Below are 18,797 nucleotides of genomic sequence, written 5' to 3'. Positions count from 1 at the left end.
TTGGAGTTGTTTTTATAGCACTGTGGATGGAATACTGGGCCTTGGTGTCTGCTCATATTTCATTCTCATTTTTCCACCAGGCTTAAACTTTAAGAAAATTTTCAGGCCAGCCATGGTGACACACGCCTTTAATCCCAGCACTCGGGAGGCAGAGGTAGGTGGATCACTGTGAGTTCGAAGCCAGCCTGGTCTACACAGCGAGTCCAGGATAGGCAAGGATACACAGAGAAACCCTGTCTCAAAAAAAAAAAACAAAAACAAAAACAAAAAGAAAACTTGCAACAGTTCTTCATTATAAGCCATAATTTTTGTTGTTGTATTGATTTTGAGACAGGTTTCTCTGTGTAACAGCCCTAGCTGTTCTGGAACTCTCTTTGTAGACCAGGCTGGCCTCTGCCTCTCCCTGCCAAGCACCAGGATTAAAGGCATGTGCCACCACACCTGGCTGTAAGCCATACTTTTTAATAATATATTTTATAACTAATCTCGTTCGCTGGTCTTTATTATTCAGAATTCTTGTGTTACAGAGGCAAGTCTGTCAGCTTGCTCTTCTCATTCCTGGGCTCAGGGAAGCACTGCCCAGACAGTTTCTCTGCATAATAGCCCTGGCTGTCCTGGAACTCTCTTTGTAGATCAGGCTGCCCTGGAACTCACAGCAATCCACCTGCCTTCACCTTCCAAGTGCTGGGACTAAAGGCCTGTACTACCAGGCCCGACTCTGCCTCAGCATTTTGGGTAGCTAGGACCACAGGCCTGGCTGAGAACAAATTCCTGAAAGACTTTCAGATAAACTGCTTCAGGACTGGGGTTCTTTAGTGCACTAGACAGTTCACACCTGCAGAAATACCTGCTGTCAAACGTGACAAATGAGGCTTTGCTGATGTTTCCCCATCTAGACTACACATCAGTCAGGTCACAAGTAAGGCCATGACTTCCTCTCAGTAATTCTAATGATAGTTATCAGTAGAGAAGGAGGAGGGGGGAGAGAGGAGGAGGAAGAGGAAGAGAAAAAGGAGGAGGAGGATGAAGAGGAGGAAGAGGAGGATGAAAGAGGAAGAGGAAGAGGAGGAGGAGGAGGAGAAGAAAAGAAAAAGAAAAAAATAGAACATTCCAAAACCATAGTATACAAACTACCGTATTCGAGACAGAGTGTTCCGTAGTCCAACTACATAGAACACAATGTTGGCATCAGTGTTGCTGTAGATGCTGTTGATGGCGGCCATGGCTGCGCCCATCCTCCCCGCGGCAGCACAGATCACCACTGGAATCTCTTCTTCCATGTCCTCGGGGGACTCAGAATCGTCATCTGGAAACATCAAAATCAGTGACTCAAGCACAAGGCACGTCTCGGGTGAGCAGTCCAGCTCCGAGCCCGCAGTGCTGGGGAAGACTGCTGTACCACATCCAGTCTCTCTCTGTCCCTTGGTTGGAAACTTCAGGGGGCATGTGGACAACCACTAAAACCACTCCCCTGCCCCCCCCATTCCCTTGCTGCAAAAATGTCATCAGGTTGGACAAATGGGATGTTGCTTTAAGTCACGTGTGCATCTACAGAGTCTGCAGCCTACTCCTGCCCCTGCACTGTTGGCGTGATGCTAAAAGGCAGAGCAACTTCCTGGATTGATACCTGAGAGGTCAAGACCCTAATGTAAGAAGGATTTTGATCTGAATGGCTGAGGAATCCACACATCAGATTTTCACGTGAATGCAGGGTAAACGTCTAGATCTCTGTTATTTTAGGACACTTTTTCAGAAACCAGTCCACAGCCTCACACACATGCAGCTAAACACACTAAGAACCACAGAGCCCCAGGGGGCCCCGCAACCCTTAACTTCGAAGTCAGAGCTTGTCTGGCCTGTACTGCTATGGTTTTTCTGTTGCTCTCCATTCCTTAGTCGAGTTTCTCAAATGTTAACAGCAAGAGAAAGGACTAAGCCTGGCAGTGATGGCCCAGCCTTTAATTCCAGCACTGGGGAGGGAGGCAGAGGCAGGCAGATCTCTGTGAGTTCGAGGACAGCCTGGTCTACAAAGTAAGTCTAGGATAGCCAAGGCTACAACAGAGAAACCATGTCTTGGAAAACAAAACAGAGACGAGGGGTGGGGTGGTGGTGGGGTGGTGGTGGGGGGACACTAACAGAAGGGCGTGACTAGTACTCACGATGAATAACTGACCATGTGGGAAAAGATGAAACAGCGATGCTACCACATTGTAACTCGATGCCACAATGCAACCTGCATTGCAAAGAATAAAAGCCAGCCTGCGCACACCTGAGTTTTGCTAAGCTCCACCTCTCTTCGCAGACAGTTTTACAAAACCTCTCTCACCTAGGTCCAAGGTAGCTCTCGCTGATATTTAACTCAATAAACACTTATTGAAACACATTACTAGGTGTATTTTCTATATTTTAATAAACATTAAATAGTCTCTCTGGTTCTTGGTTCCAGGCCAGCCGGGGCTGCATATGGAGGCCCTACAGAATAAATACATAAACAAAATTCTTTCGGGTCTTTGATCCAAACATGATACATACACAGCCAGAAATTTATCTTTGTCTATTTATAAAATTATAAGTGATTTTAATTTTGCTTAATTAAAGCAAAGTGGTTGTTTTTTTGTTTTGTTTTGTTTTTCCCTTTCCTGAGACAAGGTTTCTCTGTGTAGCCTTGGCTGTCCTGGACTCACTTTGTAGACCAGGCTGGCCTCGAACTCACAGCGATCCACCTGCCTCTGCCTCCTTGAGTGCTGGGATTACAGGTGTGTGCCATGGTGCCTAGTGAATTATTATTTTTTTTATAAACAAAATAATGTTTTGGGGGCAGCATCTCATATAGTTTAGGCCAGCCTGGAATTTGTGATCATCCTGCCCCTACTTCCCAAGTGGTTAGATTACTGCATCCAGTTTTAAAAAGCAAAACAAAAGCAGACGTGTTTGTGGCCGTGTTCCTTTAGCGGTGAGTTGTCACCACGCAGCCATGTGAGGCGATCTGACGCGCAGGCCTGGCTGTGCCGGCTCACCGCTGGCGGCACCAAATTCCTCGTGATCGCGCCTCAAGACCAGGCGCATGCTCGCTTATCACTGTCTTTCTTTGAGCATGCTCTCTTATCACAGTGTCCTTCTTTACACGCGCTGCTCCTGGCGTCTGCAGTTACTCTCTACGTGGTTAATTCTCACTTATCCATCTCAGCTGCACTGTTTGTCCCTTCCTATGGCACGGGAGCACTGGGAGGGCAAAGGCGGCGTACTTCTCTCTCTGCCCTCTGCTTCTGTCCTAGGGATGGATGCCTCGTCATCTGTCTCTATTTCTGTAACTGAAGAGTCTTGTTTTTAGTTTTTCGAGACAGGGTTTCTCTGTGTAGCCTGGCTGTCCTGGACTCACTTTGTAGACCAGGCTGGCCTGAAACTCACAGAGATCTGCCTGCCTCTGCCTCCTGAGTGTTGGGATTAAAGGCGTGTGCCACCACGCCCCAGCTCTGAAGAGTCATTTTTGTGGCTGATTCTCCGACTGTGAGCTTGTTGGTTCACCCCGCTGAGCCTGGCTCCTTAGAAGTGCACGGTCAAAGTTTACTGAAAAGAACTCATCTGAGCCACAGAGAAGAGAGCCCTTGAGGATATTTGTAGGGACAGAAAAATAGAAGACTAAAAAAGCAGGGGTAGCTTCTAGAACATAAATCTGCCTGTCTCTGACTCCTGAGTGCTAGGATTAAAAGCACACGCCTCAGAACCCTGTCTCGGAAAAAACCAAACCGAACAAACAACAAAAAGTACACGCCTCTATTGTCTGGCTAAAATGAGTGGTATCTAAAGGAAGACACAAAGAAGAAGCACTGTGTTCGGCTTCCTTTCTCAGGGAGCCCAGCAGCGGCTGCACACCCACCGGGCTGGGAAAGGTAAGGTGGCGCTGGACCGGATGAGTCAACAGGATCCTGGGGATCCCTCTGGGGAAGTGAAGGACAGGGGGGAGAAAGAGGCGACCTCCTCGAGGTTTTCAGTGTTACTGCTTCTTCCCTTTGGACCATCCAGGCACCAGAGGGTGTAGATCCACAGTCCCAGTCCAGCAATCACTGCCCAGAGAGAGAAAAACCTCCGACAAACAGCTTTTTAGGTGTTACATCCTTTTAGCTCGGAGCTCCCCGTTGACACTGCCGCTCTTACCTTAGGCGGTATTTGGTGAAACAGCCTGTGTGCTTCATTGAGGTGAGCGAGACCTATATGAATGGAGCTTGGGGAATGGGAAGGGATTTCCAGGGTGGGCTCATATCATTGGTTGGGGCTGGGATGTTGGGGCTCTTTATTTGCATGGAGAGGAATTCCATGTGCTAGACTATGTGCCTAGCTTTTATATGGCTGCTGGGGATTCAAACTCAGGTTCTCACGCTTGCAGAGTGTGGTAGTTTGAATGAAATACCCCCATCCCCGCCCCCCCCCCGCTCCCCCCAACCCTATAGGCTCCTATATTTGTGCCTTTTTTTTTTTTTTTGGAGACAGGGTTTTCTCTGTGTAGCCTTGGCTGTCCTGGACTCGCTTGTAGGCCAGGCTGGCCTTGAACTTGTAAAGATCTGCCTGTCTTTGCTTTTCAAGTGCTGGGATTAAAGGCACGTGCCACCACTGCCCTGCCAGCCCATATATTTCAATGTTTGGTTTCCAGTTGGAAGACTGCTGGGAAGAGTTAGGTGGTGTAGCCTTGTTCGTTCGCTGGGGGTGGGCTTTGAGGTTTTAAAAGCCCACGCAAGGCCAAGTCTCTCTCTGCCTCCATTGGGGAAATTAACATCAGCTTTAGCTACTGCTCCAGTGCTGAGCTGCCTGCCCCGTGATTCCACCGTGAGGATCATGGACTGACCCTCTGAAACTGCAAACAAACCCTCAGTTAAATGCTTTGGTCGTGGTGTCTCTTTACAGAGATAGGACACAAAGCAAGCACTCTCATGCATTGCGCAGTCTCTCTAGCTCCAGGTATATGACTTTTTTTTTTTTTGCAAAGATTTATTTATTATGTATACAGTCCTCTGCCTGCATGTACATCTGCAGGCCAGAAGAGGGCACGAGATCACATTAAAGATGGTTATGAGCCACCATGTGGTTGCTGGGGATTGAACTCAGGACCTCCGGAAGAACAGACAGTGCTCTTAACCTCTGAGCCATCTCCTCAGCCCCATGACTTTTAAATGCAAATTCAGCCATACTTCTCAGTAACTTGTTTCTCTTACACGGCACACATGGGACTCTCTCCTTGTCAACACTCTATTCTTTTTGTTTGTTTGTTTTCATTTTGAAGACAGGGTTTCTCTGTGTAGCCTTGGCTGTCCTGGACTTGCTTTGTGGACCAGGCTGGCCTCGAACTCACAGAGAGAGAGATCCACCTGCCTCTGCTTCCCCTAATGCTGGGATTAAAGGCGTGCGCCACTGCCTGGCCTCTATTCTTTTGTAATGGTACTTCAACATCATGATGTCTTTTTTTTTTTTTTTTTTTTTTTTGGTTTTTCAAGACAGGGTTTCTCTGTGTAGCCTTGGCTGTCCTAGACTCAATTTGTAGACCAGGCTGGCCTTAATCTCACAGCGATCTGCTTGCCTCTGCCTCCCAAGTGCTGGGATTAAAGGCGTGCGCCACCATGCCCGGCCCATGTTGTCTTTTTTCTTTGAATGCTGGGTGGGATAACAAAGTGGAATTGAATCCATTCATATCACCCACGTGCTTTGCTATTACACACATAGCTGGTTAATCCAGCAGGCTGTGCACCTCGCTGCAGTTGTTTAGCAGATGTTATAAGACCTACCCACTGGGACAAGATAAAGGGATCTGTCGGTTTCCAAACACAGTGTAGCAGGAGGAGGAACACAGATGCAGACGGTCCTCCTACCCATCTGTGGTGGTTTGAATAGGGATAAGCCTTAGCGGCTCGTATGGTTGAGTGCTTAGTCATCAGAGAGCGGCACTGCTTGAGAGGGATTAGGAGCTGTGGCCTTGCCGGAGTAGGTGTTGCCTTGTTGGAGGAAGCTTGTCACTGGGGATGGGCCCAAGCCAGTCCCAGTGCCTCTCTCTCTCTCTCTTCCTGCCACCTGCAGATCTGGATGTAGAGCTCGCAGCGACTTCTCCAGCACAGTGTCTCCCTGTGTGCTGCCCACGCTTCCCACCATGATGACAATCAACTAAATCTTGGACACTGTAAGCCTCGGTTAAATACTTCCACCTATAAGAGGTGCTGTGGTCACGGTGTCCCTTCACAGCGAAAGGACGCTGACTAGGACGCCATCCTCCCTCATGCCATCTTCTTTCCTTCCCTCACCCTATCAAACGTTTGAGACGATGAGCTAAACTTGTGGCTCCACTCCAAAGTCCATGTTGAAGTCCTGAGCCTCAGTGACTCTAAATATGACTGTATTTGTAGATGAGACCATTAAAAGGACGGGAGGAGGACATAAAAACAAAAAACAAACAGACAAAAAAAAAAAAACAAAAAACAAAAAACCTTGTGGCTGTAGGTAGGGCGCTAAGCCTAAAGGACTGGTGCCATAATAAAGGGAAAGTGACACCAGGGACACATGTACAGAAGAAAAGTCACATGGAGACACTAAAGGCGGCCATCTGCCAACAAGGAGAGGCCATGTGAGAAGCCAGCTGGCAGCGCCTTGGCCTTACCGCTTCCAGACTGTGAGAGAATGGATTCCCATGGCAGTCCTAGCAAGTTAATACAAACTAACTTCTGCAAACTTGCTCATCACACATGCGAAGCATAATGAGTTTTAAATAAACGACTAAGTTGTAGACAAGAACCACTACGCAATTTTAGCATGAACCAGCCTACTGTCTGCTCGCCTTTTGTAGAAGCTTATTTTTAAAAAATAGGTTTATTTTATTTTATGTGCATGAGTGTCGTGTGTGTGTGTGTGTGTGTGTCTCCCCATTCATGCATTATGTGTGTGCCAGGTGCCCGTGGAGTTCAAAAGAAAGTGTTGCACGCCCTGGAACTGGAGTCACAGACAGTTATCAGCCACCTTATGGGCGCTGGGAATCAAACCCAGATTCTCTGCAAGAGCAACAAGTGCTCTTAACTGCTAAGTCAAGATAATGTAGAGAAACTCTGTCTCGAGAAAAACAACAACAACAATTCTCAAAAGCAAACTGTGGAGAGGCTCTAAAGGGACAGGGTGCAGAGCAGTCCCAGTTGTGGGGACAACATTGTCCAAGAACCAAGAGTCCTAGCACCTGCCTGGAGCTTCTGTGAAATGCAGACCCCCAGGCCCACACTGTCTGTGACAAACCTCTGTCGTGGGACCTAGTAATAAGTGTCTACTCTGTTTGTTTGAGACAGGGTCTTGCTTTGTAACTCAGATAGGCCTGAACTCACTATGTAGCCCAGGCTAATCTCAAACTCACAATCCTTCCTACCTTAACCTCCAGGTGCTGGGATCACAGGTGTGTGTAATACACCCAGCCCAGGTGTGTTTTAACAGGCCCTCCACATGATGCAGAGTAAATAGAATTCTCGGAGCATAACCGAACTGTTACTCTATGGCAGATACTCTACAAGCTGGCCCTAAGGGCTGTGTCGTTTACCCCTGAACCCAGTCACCGAAAGGAACCAATTGGAAAACACTGAAACCACCTCCTGAGGTGTCTTGTCCCGACAGCCTCTATGTTTGCTCACCTGCTTCACTCTTGAGAACGGCTCCCTTATGAACTTTCTTGTACAGAATGCCACAAAGGGTCAGGGCCAGCAGGAAGAGCAACACTTGATTGACTGAAATGAAGAGGGAATCGCATCAAAGTTTGATCAGTCAACCTCAAACCAACTGGAAAACAAAACAGAACGTGGGCGCGGGCAGTCACAATGGAGGACACTTACTGAGCACACAGCCTGTGAAGTAATGCATTGACTTCACTCACTGTGGTCGGGTTCCTCGGAGCACAGGGAGGACCCAGGGCTAAACCCAGGCGGAGGCCTCAGACTCAGGAGGCTGCCTTGCGTGAATATCTCATCCGTCTTATACACAGCGTCATTTCTAGAACGCCTTTTATGAGCTACTGCTAATTCTGAACAGACTTAAACTTAATAGAACCCAGCTGCGTTTCAATGAATTCAAATGCCAGTCGAGCCCTGGCTCCAGGTGAGGACCCCAGCCTAAAGCTCTTTCCACACTAGTGATGCTAGGAATGCGATGGTATTGGGCAGCAGTTTTTGAGTACAGAATGCACACATTGCTAGCTGTCGGTAAATCGACTGGGGACATTTGTGTTCACAGGGTTAAGCAGTATCAAGTCATGTGTGACAAAGCTAGTCTCTGATTTCAACGCTGCAGGCATGCGACGCAAGCCACTCAAAACTGAGCATTCCTCTAGTCAAGTATATTTTACAGATCATCTTCTTTTTGTGCCAGGAGATAGATACTTTTCCACTTATAGAAAGGACAGAAACTTTATATTATAAAAATGTATTATACAAATATTAAGCATGGATGAATCTAAAGAAGATCTTTAAAGGATGTGGAAGACAGAAGGAACATAATGGAGAAAAAATGGGGACATGTGACTCTGCCATAGGGTATGCACAAGTGAAGGAGAGATAAACATGTTTTTTGTTTAGATCACAAGTGGGGGATGAGAAAAAGACTTGTGAGAAAGCAGGTGATGTTTATCCCCTTAGAAGTCGAACCACTGTGTTTACCAGCTGAAAAACATCCTTGAACAAATTCTGAGAGGAGGTATAAATGTGAGCCCAAAACAGAAGGTGGGGCCTTTGGAGACTTGGGATAGTTTTGGCTGTTCATAGCTCCACTTTGAGATACTCCTAAAGAGAACCGCTCGAGGGAAGGCTTTGGGGCTCCGGATTCTGGCTGAGGCTCCAGGTTCCGGTTGATCCAGGTTGCAGCAGAAGAAATCCTGCTGACTACGCCAGGAGAATCGTTCCTCAGAACTGATATCCTTATGGTTTCATTATTGTATTCTTTAATCTCCTTTTCCTATTGGTTAGGTTAGTAGGGTTCTAAGTAAGGTCCTTTCGGTTAATAAGTTCATGATAAAATATAATTGTTACAAAAATTGAGCCTACACACACGTGTGAGAGTCAGGTCTGTGACCCAAGCCTGTGATCCCACACTCACCAGGCAGAGGCAGGAGGATCATAGGGAATCCAAGCCAGCCTGAGCTACATTGTAACACAGTGAGTGTAGGCCAGCCTAGGCTACATTGTAACTCTTGTGGGGAGGGAAGGGGCTGGGATATGAACTCAGATTCCAACCTCATTTTCACCGCCTCTTAGCTATGTGAACTCACATGGATTACTTAACTTCCATGAGCCTCTGTGGGCTTCTCTGATACAAATAAAAATTTAAGCTATTTATCTAAAGATAGACTTTTGCGTTCATATGTGTAAATGAAAGGATCTAGAGAATTTTATGTCTCTCCCCAAACTACACTGTGCCTTGTGGTTCAACCTCGCTTAGTTCCAGTTTCCAGCTCTCTCTCCCACCCTTTTGGGCAAGAGTCAGGGATGGATAGCCACAGACCAGGAGGAAGAAAACGGTTCTGTAGGTCTCAAGAGACCTGGTTACTGTTCACCTTCCACCATGTTTAGAGAGGTGACCCAGTCAATCAGTACCTGACTGACCTTACTGTGGCTGTTACCAGTGACAAAAATATACTGTGTTTTTCCTCTAGTGAATATTCTTTATAGTTATTCCATAAGTTCAATTCTTACTTTTGCGTAGAAAAGCCATGTGTATCGACTTGAATAACAACCAGGACCTGTGGATTGAAAAGCAAAACGTCACTAAAGAAAAAAAAAATCAATACGCAGAGAAACCCTGTCTCGAAAAACAAAACAAACAAACAAAAAAAGACATCAAGTGTTAAGACTGACTCTCCTCTGGAAATCTGGTATGTTGTGAAGTATGTTTCACCCATTACTATTCTGGATCTAGAATTCTGGGAAGAAAATAAATATTTCTTGAACGTTGTCTCAGTTTCTTGCTGCCATAAAAGAATTTTCCAACAAAAGCAACTTCGGAGAGAAAGGACTTATTTTTAGCTCACAGTTTTCAAGAGTACAGCCCACCGTGGTAAGGAGGTCAAGGCACACGTCACATCCACAATCAGGAAGCAGAGAGTGAGGACTACTTCCGCAGCTCACCAAGATCCTAGCCTAAGGGATGGTGCCACCCACAGAGGGCAGGTCTTCCCACTGCTGTTAACTTGATCAAGATATTCCACAAGTAATGCCCGTAGGCCCATTCCCCACATGACTCCAAGTTGCATTAAGTTGACAATGAGATAATCATTACACACGTACAGTGCACCTCAAGAGTAATTATTCTGGCTGAACAAAATGGTCCAAAGAGATGATGATTTCTCTTCATTTTTTTTTCATCCCTCTCCAGAAGGAGCTCCACTATCTACTGGGGTAAATGGGACTACAGAGAAGTATCATTTAAGGAAGTCTCTTAATATGTCTGTAATACATACCCCATGCTTGCCTTTTTAAATAAGGAAGTGTTTCCATTGTCTGGATTCCCAGGTGGAAACAGACAGTCCTAGAGTGGGCAAACTTTACATCCACTCCAATAATTTGTTCATTACTGGAAGCCAGCATGTGATGCACTAGGGATACAGTGATGAACAAGATTAACAGGAGCTGGTACAATGGTGCACACCTGTAACCCCAGCACTCGGGAGGAAGAGGCAGCAGGATCTCTGAGTTCGAGGCCAGCCTGGTCTACAAAGTGAGTCCAGGACAGACAGGAAACCCTGTCTCAAAAACAACAACAACCACAACAAAACAAACAGAAAGAGTGAAAACTCAAGTTCCTCCACAATACATCAACACTCTTTCAAGCACATTGCTTTCCCTTCAGATCCTCTTTTTGTTTTTGTTTTGTTGTTTTCATTTGGTTTTTGGTTTTCCAAGACAGAGTTTCTCTGTGTAGCCTTGGCTGTCTTAGACTCACTCTCTCTATAGACCAGGCTGGCCCCGAACTCACAGCAATCCACCTGCCTCTACCTCCCAAGCGCTGGGCCCAATAATGTCTGTGTCTTTTCAAATAGACCTGTTACCATCCTCCCCAGCTTTCCCAGGTTACAGGTTTTTGTTTTGTTTTGTTTTGGAGACACAGTTTCTCTGTGTAGCCTTGACTGTCTCAAATTTGCTTTGTAGACCAGGCTGGCCTCAAACTCACAGTGATCCACCTGCCTCTGCCTCCCTGAGTGCTGGGATTACAAATGTGTGCCACCACTTCCAGCTCCAGGTTACAGTTTTTTTCTGTGTACATATTATGGTATCTTAGATACTCCTACAGAAAAGCAGGAGAGAAAAAAAGTTTAACCAATATAAACGAAGCGTGGTGATACATGCGTCTGATCCCAGCACTTGGAAGGCAGAGGGAAGTGGATCACTGAGTTCAAAGCCAGCCTGGGCTACAGACTGAGCTCCAGAGCCAGCCTGGGCTACAGACTGAGCTCCAGAGCCAGCCTGGGCTACAGACTGAGCTCCAGAGCCAGCCTGGGCTACAGACTGAGCTCCAGAGCCAGCCTGGGCTACAGACTGAGCTTCAGAGCCAGCCTGGGCTACAGACTGAGCTTCAGAGCCAGATTGGGCTACAGACTGAGCTCCAGAGCCAGCCTGGGCTACAGACTGAGCTCCAGAACAGCTAGGGCTACATTGAGAAACTCTGTCTTGAAAAATGAAACAACAACAAACAGATTCAACCATTAGATGCAAATTGTATTTTATGTTGAGACAGGGTCTCACTCTGTAGCCGTCCTGAAATTTGTTATTTAGATCAAACTGGCTTCAAACTCACTGTTTCACCCACCTGCCTGCCTGCCTGGGCTTCCCTAAATCTGAAAGCCTAAAGTAATTTTTTTTAATTGTTCATATGTGCATTTACTTCCTTGTAATATCTTACCAATTGTTCCAGGAGATGGAAACTGACTTCCTTTATTTTTGTAAAGCTACTTTACCATAAATAGCAACTGGTCTTGGGAACTTAGTTTACTTTAAAGGTAGGTGGGTCTGTTTAACGTGTGGTCCTTCCAAAGAACTTATGACTTTGACGCTGGCCTAGAGGCTGCAGACAGCAACTGATAAGCTTCAGAAACCAGCAGCAGAGACACCGTAAGAAGGAAGATGGAATGGGAGGTATGCCAAGGTCTGAGCCGGAATGCGGGAAGAATTTGTTGGCAGGGATCAAACAACTCATCACCAGATATTTGGGGTGAGGCTTTAATTCCCTACAACTATGCACTCAGGCCCACCCTCTTATTCCCCTGGCCTCTCTGGCAAAACCAGGAGCTCAGAGCTCATGTCAGGGTGGCCCTCTCCCCCCTCCATCCTTACTGAAACAACACGCTGCTTAGGGGCTTTCAGAGGTAGGTCTCTCTCTCTCTCTTTTTTTTTTTTTTTTTTTTTTTTTTTTTTTTTTGGTTTTTCGAGACAGGGTCTCTCTGTGTAGCCTTGGCTGTCCTGGACTCGCTTTGTAGACCAGGTTGGCCTCGAACTCACAGTGATCCCCTAGCCTCTGCCTCCCAAGTGCTGGGATTATTTTTTTTAAATCCATTTATAACTCTAAGTGATAGTCGCTCATCTAATTTTTGGGAGTAATGCTATCTCAGGATGGGCTTTGGCAACATGGTTCCTCCTCTCATTCAGTGAAGGAAGCTATGTGGTACCTCGGGAGAAACTGAGGCCAAGTCCAGAGCTCCTGGAGAAAGTTCCTCCCTAGCACGTCTACATAAGCCAAGAAATTTCCCCCTTGCTCCTAAACTGCTTGATCAAGGCTCGGTTTCTTTCTTTCTTATTCTTCTTTTCTTTTTCCTTTTTTGAGACAGGATCTCATTATATAACTCTGGCTGTCCTGGAGCTCACTGTGTAGACCAGGCTGGCCTTGAACTCACAGAGATCTGCCTCTGCCTCTTGAGTGCTGGGGTTGTGTGTTCACCACTATGCCTAGCTATGTGCAGTTACTTGCAGATAAATACATTTGTTATGCCAATAAGATGTGTGTATGTGGGTGGGGGAGGGGATTATTTGGGTCCATGGCCTTCTTCAATTCTTAGAATTCCTTTTCATGTGGAAACACTACTCTTCCTTTAAAAAAATTATTTATTTTATTTGCATTGGTATTTTTGCCTACATGTATGCCTGTGAGAGGATGTAGGGTTCTCTGGAACTGGAGCTATGGACAGTTGTGAGCCACCATGTGATTGCCTGGAATTGAACTCAGGACCTCTGCAAGAGCATCCAGTGTTCTTAACTGCTGAGCGATCTCTCCAGCCCCCTACTCTTCATTCTTTAAGTGAGGACATGTGTCTCAGAAGGGCTCAGAGACCCCAGGATGCATCCCATCCTGTCTCTGGAACTCTCCCCACAATGTGTTTCAGGCTTCTGAGGTTTCATATTCCATTTGCTGTCTTCAGCCTCCAGTCAGATGCCGAAGTCACAATTGGGTCAGTGGTAGAACAGTTCTTGGCCACTGGAGCATCAAAATTCACTGACCACAAAGTTTTGGATGTCTAACAGCAAGGTACCACAGTGAGCCGAGGAGGAGGGACGCTCCTGAAGCAGATGGGTGTGGGAAGCCCTGATCCACATGGCATCTCCTTGAGACGCAGAGCGTCCCCACAGAAAGTGTGCTTTACACAAAGCATGTGGAGGGCAGAATGCGTCTCTGTGATAGAACACTCGCCTAGTGTGTGCGGAGGTCGGTCTGAAGCACTGGGGAGGGGAGGGCATGTTCAAATTGTACCCTTCTCTCCCTCTTACAATTTCGGCTTCGTGGGCCTCAAAATGCCAATGGCAAAACACAACAGAAATTCTGCAGTCATAGGACCAAAGAGATCATTCTGCGATATGGCTGCCATGCTGCTAGGTAGCAGGGAGTCTTGAGGTCAGATGAACCTAGGTTCAAATCTTAGCTCCACCATATAGAAGACCCCTCCTGCCCTTGGAAAGTTAAGATACCTCACAGTGCCTACAGTATGACTTTGCAACCACCATGCTTGATAACTAATGAGAGGGATGGGGGTGGGGGTGGGAAAACCTCAACAATTTAGTGAGAGGTTGTTGAGAAACAACTTCAAAGTCTTTTTTTTTTTTTTAAAGACAGGGTTTCTCTGTGTAGCCCTGGCTGTCCTGAACTTTGTAGACCAGGCTGTCCTGGAACTCAACACTCCACCTACCCCTGCCTCCCGAGTGCTGGGATTAAAGGCGCGTGCCACCATGCCGGGGGAAATTCACAGTTTTACAGTATCACCCTAAGATTGCTTATTAATTGAAAAGGGGCTTTCTCAAGAATTGGAATGGAAAAATTCCATCTCATCGAAGTGACCAGACTGAGTATCATCAACAGCAGAAAAGAAACGAGAAACCTGTGTCTCGGGATGTGAGGAACGCCAGGAAATTCCCTCAGACGGATGTCATTTCATCTATTTTATCAGAAACAGGGCACAGTCAAGGTGGAACTGTGCTTCCTTCTGAGCTGTCTGGGCCTCTTTGAGTGTGTGGCTGTGTTGAAAAGGCCACATATCTGTGCACATACACATACACAAATACAAGGGTAAAACACAAACCAAAGACATCTTCCCACACAGCCAAAATGCCATGATCACGTCTAAGAAAACTGACATTAATAACATCGCCCACTAAGCAATCTATATTCAACTCCTATTGTTCCAGCCTGGTGTCCTGTAGCTTGGCTTTCTATCTCTGGCTGTTTTTTACTGTTAATTGATGTCACTTCCACTGCTTCTCCTTTTGTCACAGCTCTGACAATTTTGGAGAATGCAAGACAACCAACGTACTTTAGAACCGTACTGAATGATTTGTGGCACGGGGAAGGAGAGAGTGTGGCTGAATGGCACATAGGGGCAGCTACATAGGAGAGGCAACACGTGTCATCTGATAATGCAGGGAAACTACAGTTGACAGCACATAGTTGTACATTTTAAAAAAAGATTTATTTATCATGTATACAGAGCTCTGCCTGCATGTACACCTGCACACCAGAAGAGGGCACCAGATCTCATTATAGATGGTTGTGAGCCACCAAGTGGTTGCTGGGAATTGAACTCAGGACTTCTGGAAGAGCAGTCAGTGCTCTTAACCTCTGAACCATCTCTCCAGCCTCCCACAGTCATACAGTTTTAAATAGCTAACAATCTTGAGTGTTTCCAATACAAAGAAGTGACAAATGTTCAAGGTGATAGAATAACAACTTGTCCACCTAATCACTATGCCCATAAATTGAAACGACACACCGTGCCTTGTAAAAATACACAATTATCTGCCAGTTTAAAGAAGCAGCCTAACTCCGCCACCTAGAGTATTCCATTCTTGCTCATTGGTACCCACTAAAAGTTAAGAGGAATCAACCCAATGGCACACTCGTGGGCATGCTGAACAGCTCATGGTCAATCTCTATTAGCCCCTGCACACCCAACTCTACAGGTTGCTGCTCCTGGGAGTTAATTCTGGCAGCATCCCTGCCTGGAATGCCCGTTTTTTCATCTCCTTCAGGGAGTGTGTGCCCTGGCTGGTGCTCGCTCTCCATTCTATCCATCCATTCGATCTGTGACCTCTCCACACTGTTTTCTCTTCTTTCTTCTCCCCCTCTCCCCAATTTCTGTTTTGTTTTGGGTTGTTTGTTTGTTTGTTTGTTTTGAGACAAGTTTCTTTGTGTAGCCCTGGCTGTCCCTGGAACTTGACCTCACAGATCCACCTGCCTCTGCCTCTTAAGTGCTGGGGTTAAAGGCATGCACCATCAACCCCAGCCTCCGTACTGTGTGCCTGTGTCCTTAGCATGGTGACTGAAGACAGGACTGTGCCTCCCTGATGGGTCTGCCTGTCTTGTCCCAAAGATAGTTTGAGTGAACAACAGGAGAGCGAAAACAAGGGAAAGAGGCTCTTATCACCGTGCTTGTCACTCCCGATAGAAAGAAATCTGCTTATCCAAGAACAAGCCAGAGGTCCCAATCCAAGGATGCAGGAAGAAGGTTCTGGATGGAAAAACCCACAGCTTTTCTAGGCTGAACAACTTCTGAGTGACAGTTTCCTCTGGGTAGCGGTCCACCCTGCAGTGTGGCCAAGCTTGTCAGCCCGTCTTCAGCACAGCACAGGGAGAGGTGGGAGTCACTGAATGTCAGTGACGGAACAATGAATTCCCAAGGCAAGGCACTGGACAGTGGCCGCTTCAAAAAGGAGAAGAAACAAGACCGAGGGCGAGGGCCTCGGCTAGGCAGAAAAGCACAGCATAGAGAGGTGGGCTAGACCTGAGAAAAGATGGCGTGTTCAAAGCCCAGCCCTGAGGATGGGGCCTGGACAGCTGCCTTCGTGTGTCTAGACCTGAGAAGAATTCTTTCATACCAGGCAGTGGCCAAGGAGATTAGCTTTAGCTTGGAAGAAAAGACAAAAATACGAAGGAAATTACCTTAAAGATTCAGAGCCCCAAAGATGTCAATTCCAATGAGTTGATGGAGGATTTGGACATTGCTAGGTTAGAGACCATGTTTAATGCACTAGCAGGCATAGCATGAGCTCTCTCACTGAACGAACATGGGATTCCCTGAGTGATGTAAACACCCCCCGCCCCCTGCGAGGAAGCATCACTCCTAAAGTTTCTATTCGATCTCCCAAAACTGGCATAAGGATCAAGTCTTAAACATCTGAACTCCAAACCACAAACCACATCCAAACCAAAGCATTAAGGGAGGGAGAAGAAGACGACCTGGCTCCTTGGACGCTCACCGGGAGTGCTACGAAATAGGATTTCATAAAGGAGTCTAAACAAAAACAATTGTGGTCAGAACACGGGACTGCAGAGCTCGCTCCAGGCATCACTCACTGATGTGACAAACTGGCTCAGCTTTGGGAACCACTGTGTGTTAAATAGCCTTAAGTGGGAGTCTTTGCTTTGACACTTTGCAGGACCATTAAAGTGCTTTTCTACTCTCTGGTCTGCCCGAAGGGTTGTGGAGCTCCTCTCTCTAGGGGTCTATAACCTTCTGAAAATTCTTTGAAAAACTCTGACACCAAGGAAGCAGTAAGAGAATGGTGTCCCGCTGGGAGGTGGTGGCACACGCCTTTAATCCCAGCACTTGGGAGGCAGAGGCAGGCGGATCACTGTGAGTTCGAGGCCAGCCTGGTCTACAAAGTGAGTCTAGGACAGCCAAGGGTACACAGAGAAACCCTGTTTCAAAAAACAAAAAAACAAACAAAAAAATGGTGTCCCTTGGGAATGAGAAATGAAACCCATGGCTTAATGAACATGCCTTTCCCCCAGAGAAGAAAGATGGAGAGCAAAGAGAGAATGTAGAGCTGGGGATGCGGCTCTGAGTGGAGGGATGAAGAAAGCAGGGTGTTGGGCAATGAGGGATGTGTGAGGCATCAGAGTGTCAGAGGGAGAGAGCATATCAGCGGCAGAGACTGGCCCAGTGCAGGATGTGTGCTCGCTGCAGTCACCCCCACCGCCTATATCAGCATCACCAGGGAAAACCCTCTTTTCAGACCCTGATGGTCACATATTACATTATGTCACTTTATTTCCATTTTACAGATGAGGAAATATAGGCACACGCTGTGTGATGTGACCAGAATCAAGCTTACGAAAGCCTTCCAGGCAGCACACAGCCCCACACCCTCACGCCTCTGGGGTGCAGCTCTGTTGTTGGCTGTAACAGAGGGAAGACTGGAGTCCCATTATGTAATGCAAAAAGGATATTGCACAGAAGTGAAATGCTAAAACACCCCTCCCCCCTTCTTCCCCCCACCCCCATCCCCAGCGTCACATGGCCTAGCAGGTTGCAAGAGCGAACCTCACAGCATATTCACACGTTTAGATAGAATCTATGCTCTCTTTCCTTTCAGGCTCTGTGCTTAACACCCTTTCTTAACTCCTATCACAAACTGTCTACGAGGGTTAGTGGATTTCCCCTGAGATATTGCAGGCACGGCTAAAGCAAACGTAAGACGGCCTTCAGGTGGTAGAGCAAACACTGTGACTCCTGTGCTACAGCAAACCACAGAGTCCTACAAGCGCCAGCTCTCTTACTGGGTATGGAAGGCCCCAGAAGAGTTTCTCAGGACAGATTCCAAATGCATGACTCAGAAGCCAGTTAAAGTCATTTTGGCTCAGAAACAGACTCACATTTAATGCTAACCCTGATGGCTGTCCCGTCTAACGCCCGATCTCCAAGCTTCAAATCCAATGCAGACAAATCACACTGTTAGAGCTGGGGCCAGGAGGACAGGGATAAACTCTGCTCTGGGGGGCGGGGGGAGGGGGGAGGGGAGCCCAAGATGTGAAAAGGCTTGTACGTTGAGCATCTTGGATTTGCTATAATAGTGAAGATTCTTTAGGGTGCTTCCCTTACAAACTAGGGAGTTAAGTCTGGAGGGGGCAAGTCTGATGCCTCCGATTTGCTTCCTTGAGGCCACAGCAAAACAAACAGGTGCTGTAGACAGAGGAGGCAAAATGGAAACGGTACCTTGTCTGTAAAATTGCTCTATTTACCTGGTGGATGTGAGGGTAAGCTTTGAGCTCCTTGGTCCAGAAGCGCTGCAGGGCGGAGCGTTCAGACTGCGGCTGGCCTGGAAGGGGCGGCTAAGATTCCCCGTTGCTTTTGCCGCTTCCCAGATCCCATTGGAAATCCCAGGGCTAGTATGCTGTTTCCAGGACAGTGTGCCTCAGCGGTCCACACCCACCTCCGCTTGCGCTTGCGTTGACTTTGAATGGCTCGGGTTTCTCTTCCACTCCTTCAACAGCTGGGACTCCAAGCTCCTGAAACCACTTCCAGATGTGCTCTGCACGAA

At 47.0% G+C, this 18,797-nt stretch overlaps 1 protein-coding gene across 1 annotated transcript in view; it reads right to left on the bottom strand.

Annotated features, from left to right (window-relative positions):
* The window catches only part of Glt8d2 (glycosyltransferase 8 domain containing 2), a 28,854-nt gene extending 10,057 nt beyond the window's left edge, over window positions 1-18,797 (bottom strand). The window contains exons 1-5 of the mRNA XM_051139776.1: window positions 18,499-18,797; window positions 9,696-9,742; window positions 7,656-7,739; window positions 5,021-5,022; window positions 1,135-1,328 (exon numbers count right to left, since the gene is read on the bottom strand). Of these exons, the coding sequence (XP_050995733.1) occupies window positions 1,135-1,328; window positions 5,021-5,022; window positions 7,656-7,739; window positions 9,696-9,714 (299 nt within the window). The 5' untranslated portion in view covers window positions 9,715-9,742; window positions 18,499-18,797. The remainder of the gene's footprint in view (window positions 1-1,134; window positions 1,329-5,020; window positions 5,023-7,655; window positions 7,740-9,695; window positions 9,743-18,498) is intronic.

Source organism: Acomys russatus, chromosome 31 (assembly GCF_903995435.1).
Source record: "Acomys russatus chromosome 31, mAcoRus1.1, whole genome shotgun sequence".
In the NCBI taxonomy this organism is placed as follows: Eukaryota; Metazoa; Chordata; class Mammalia; order Rodentia; family Muridae; genus Acomys; species Acomys russatus.
Note: the sequence above shows the minus strand (reverse complement) of the source record. Positions and strands in the feature narration are given on the sequence as shown.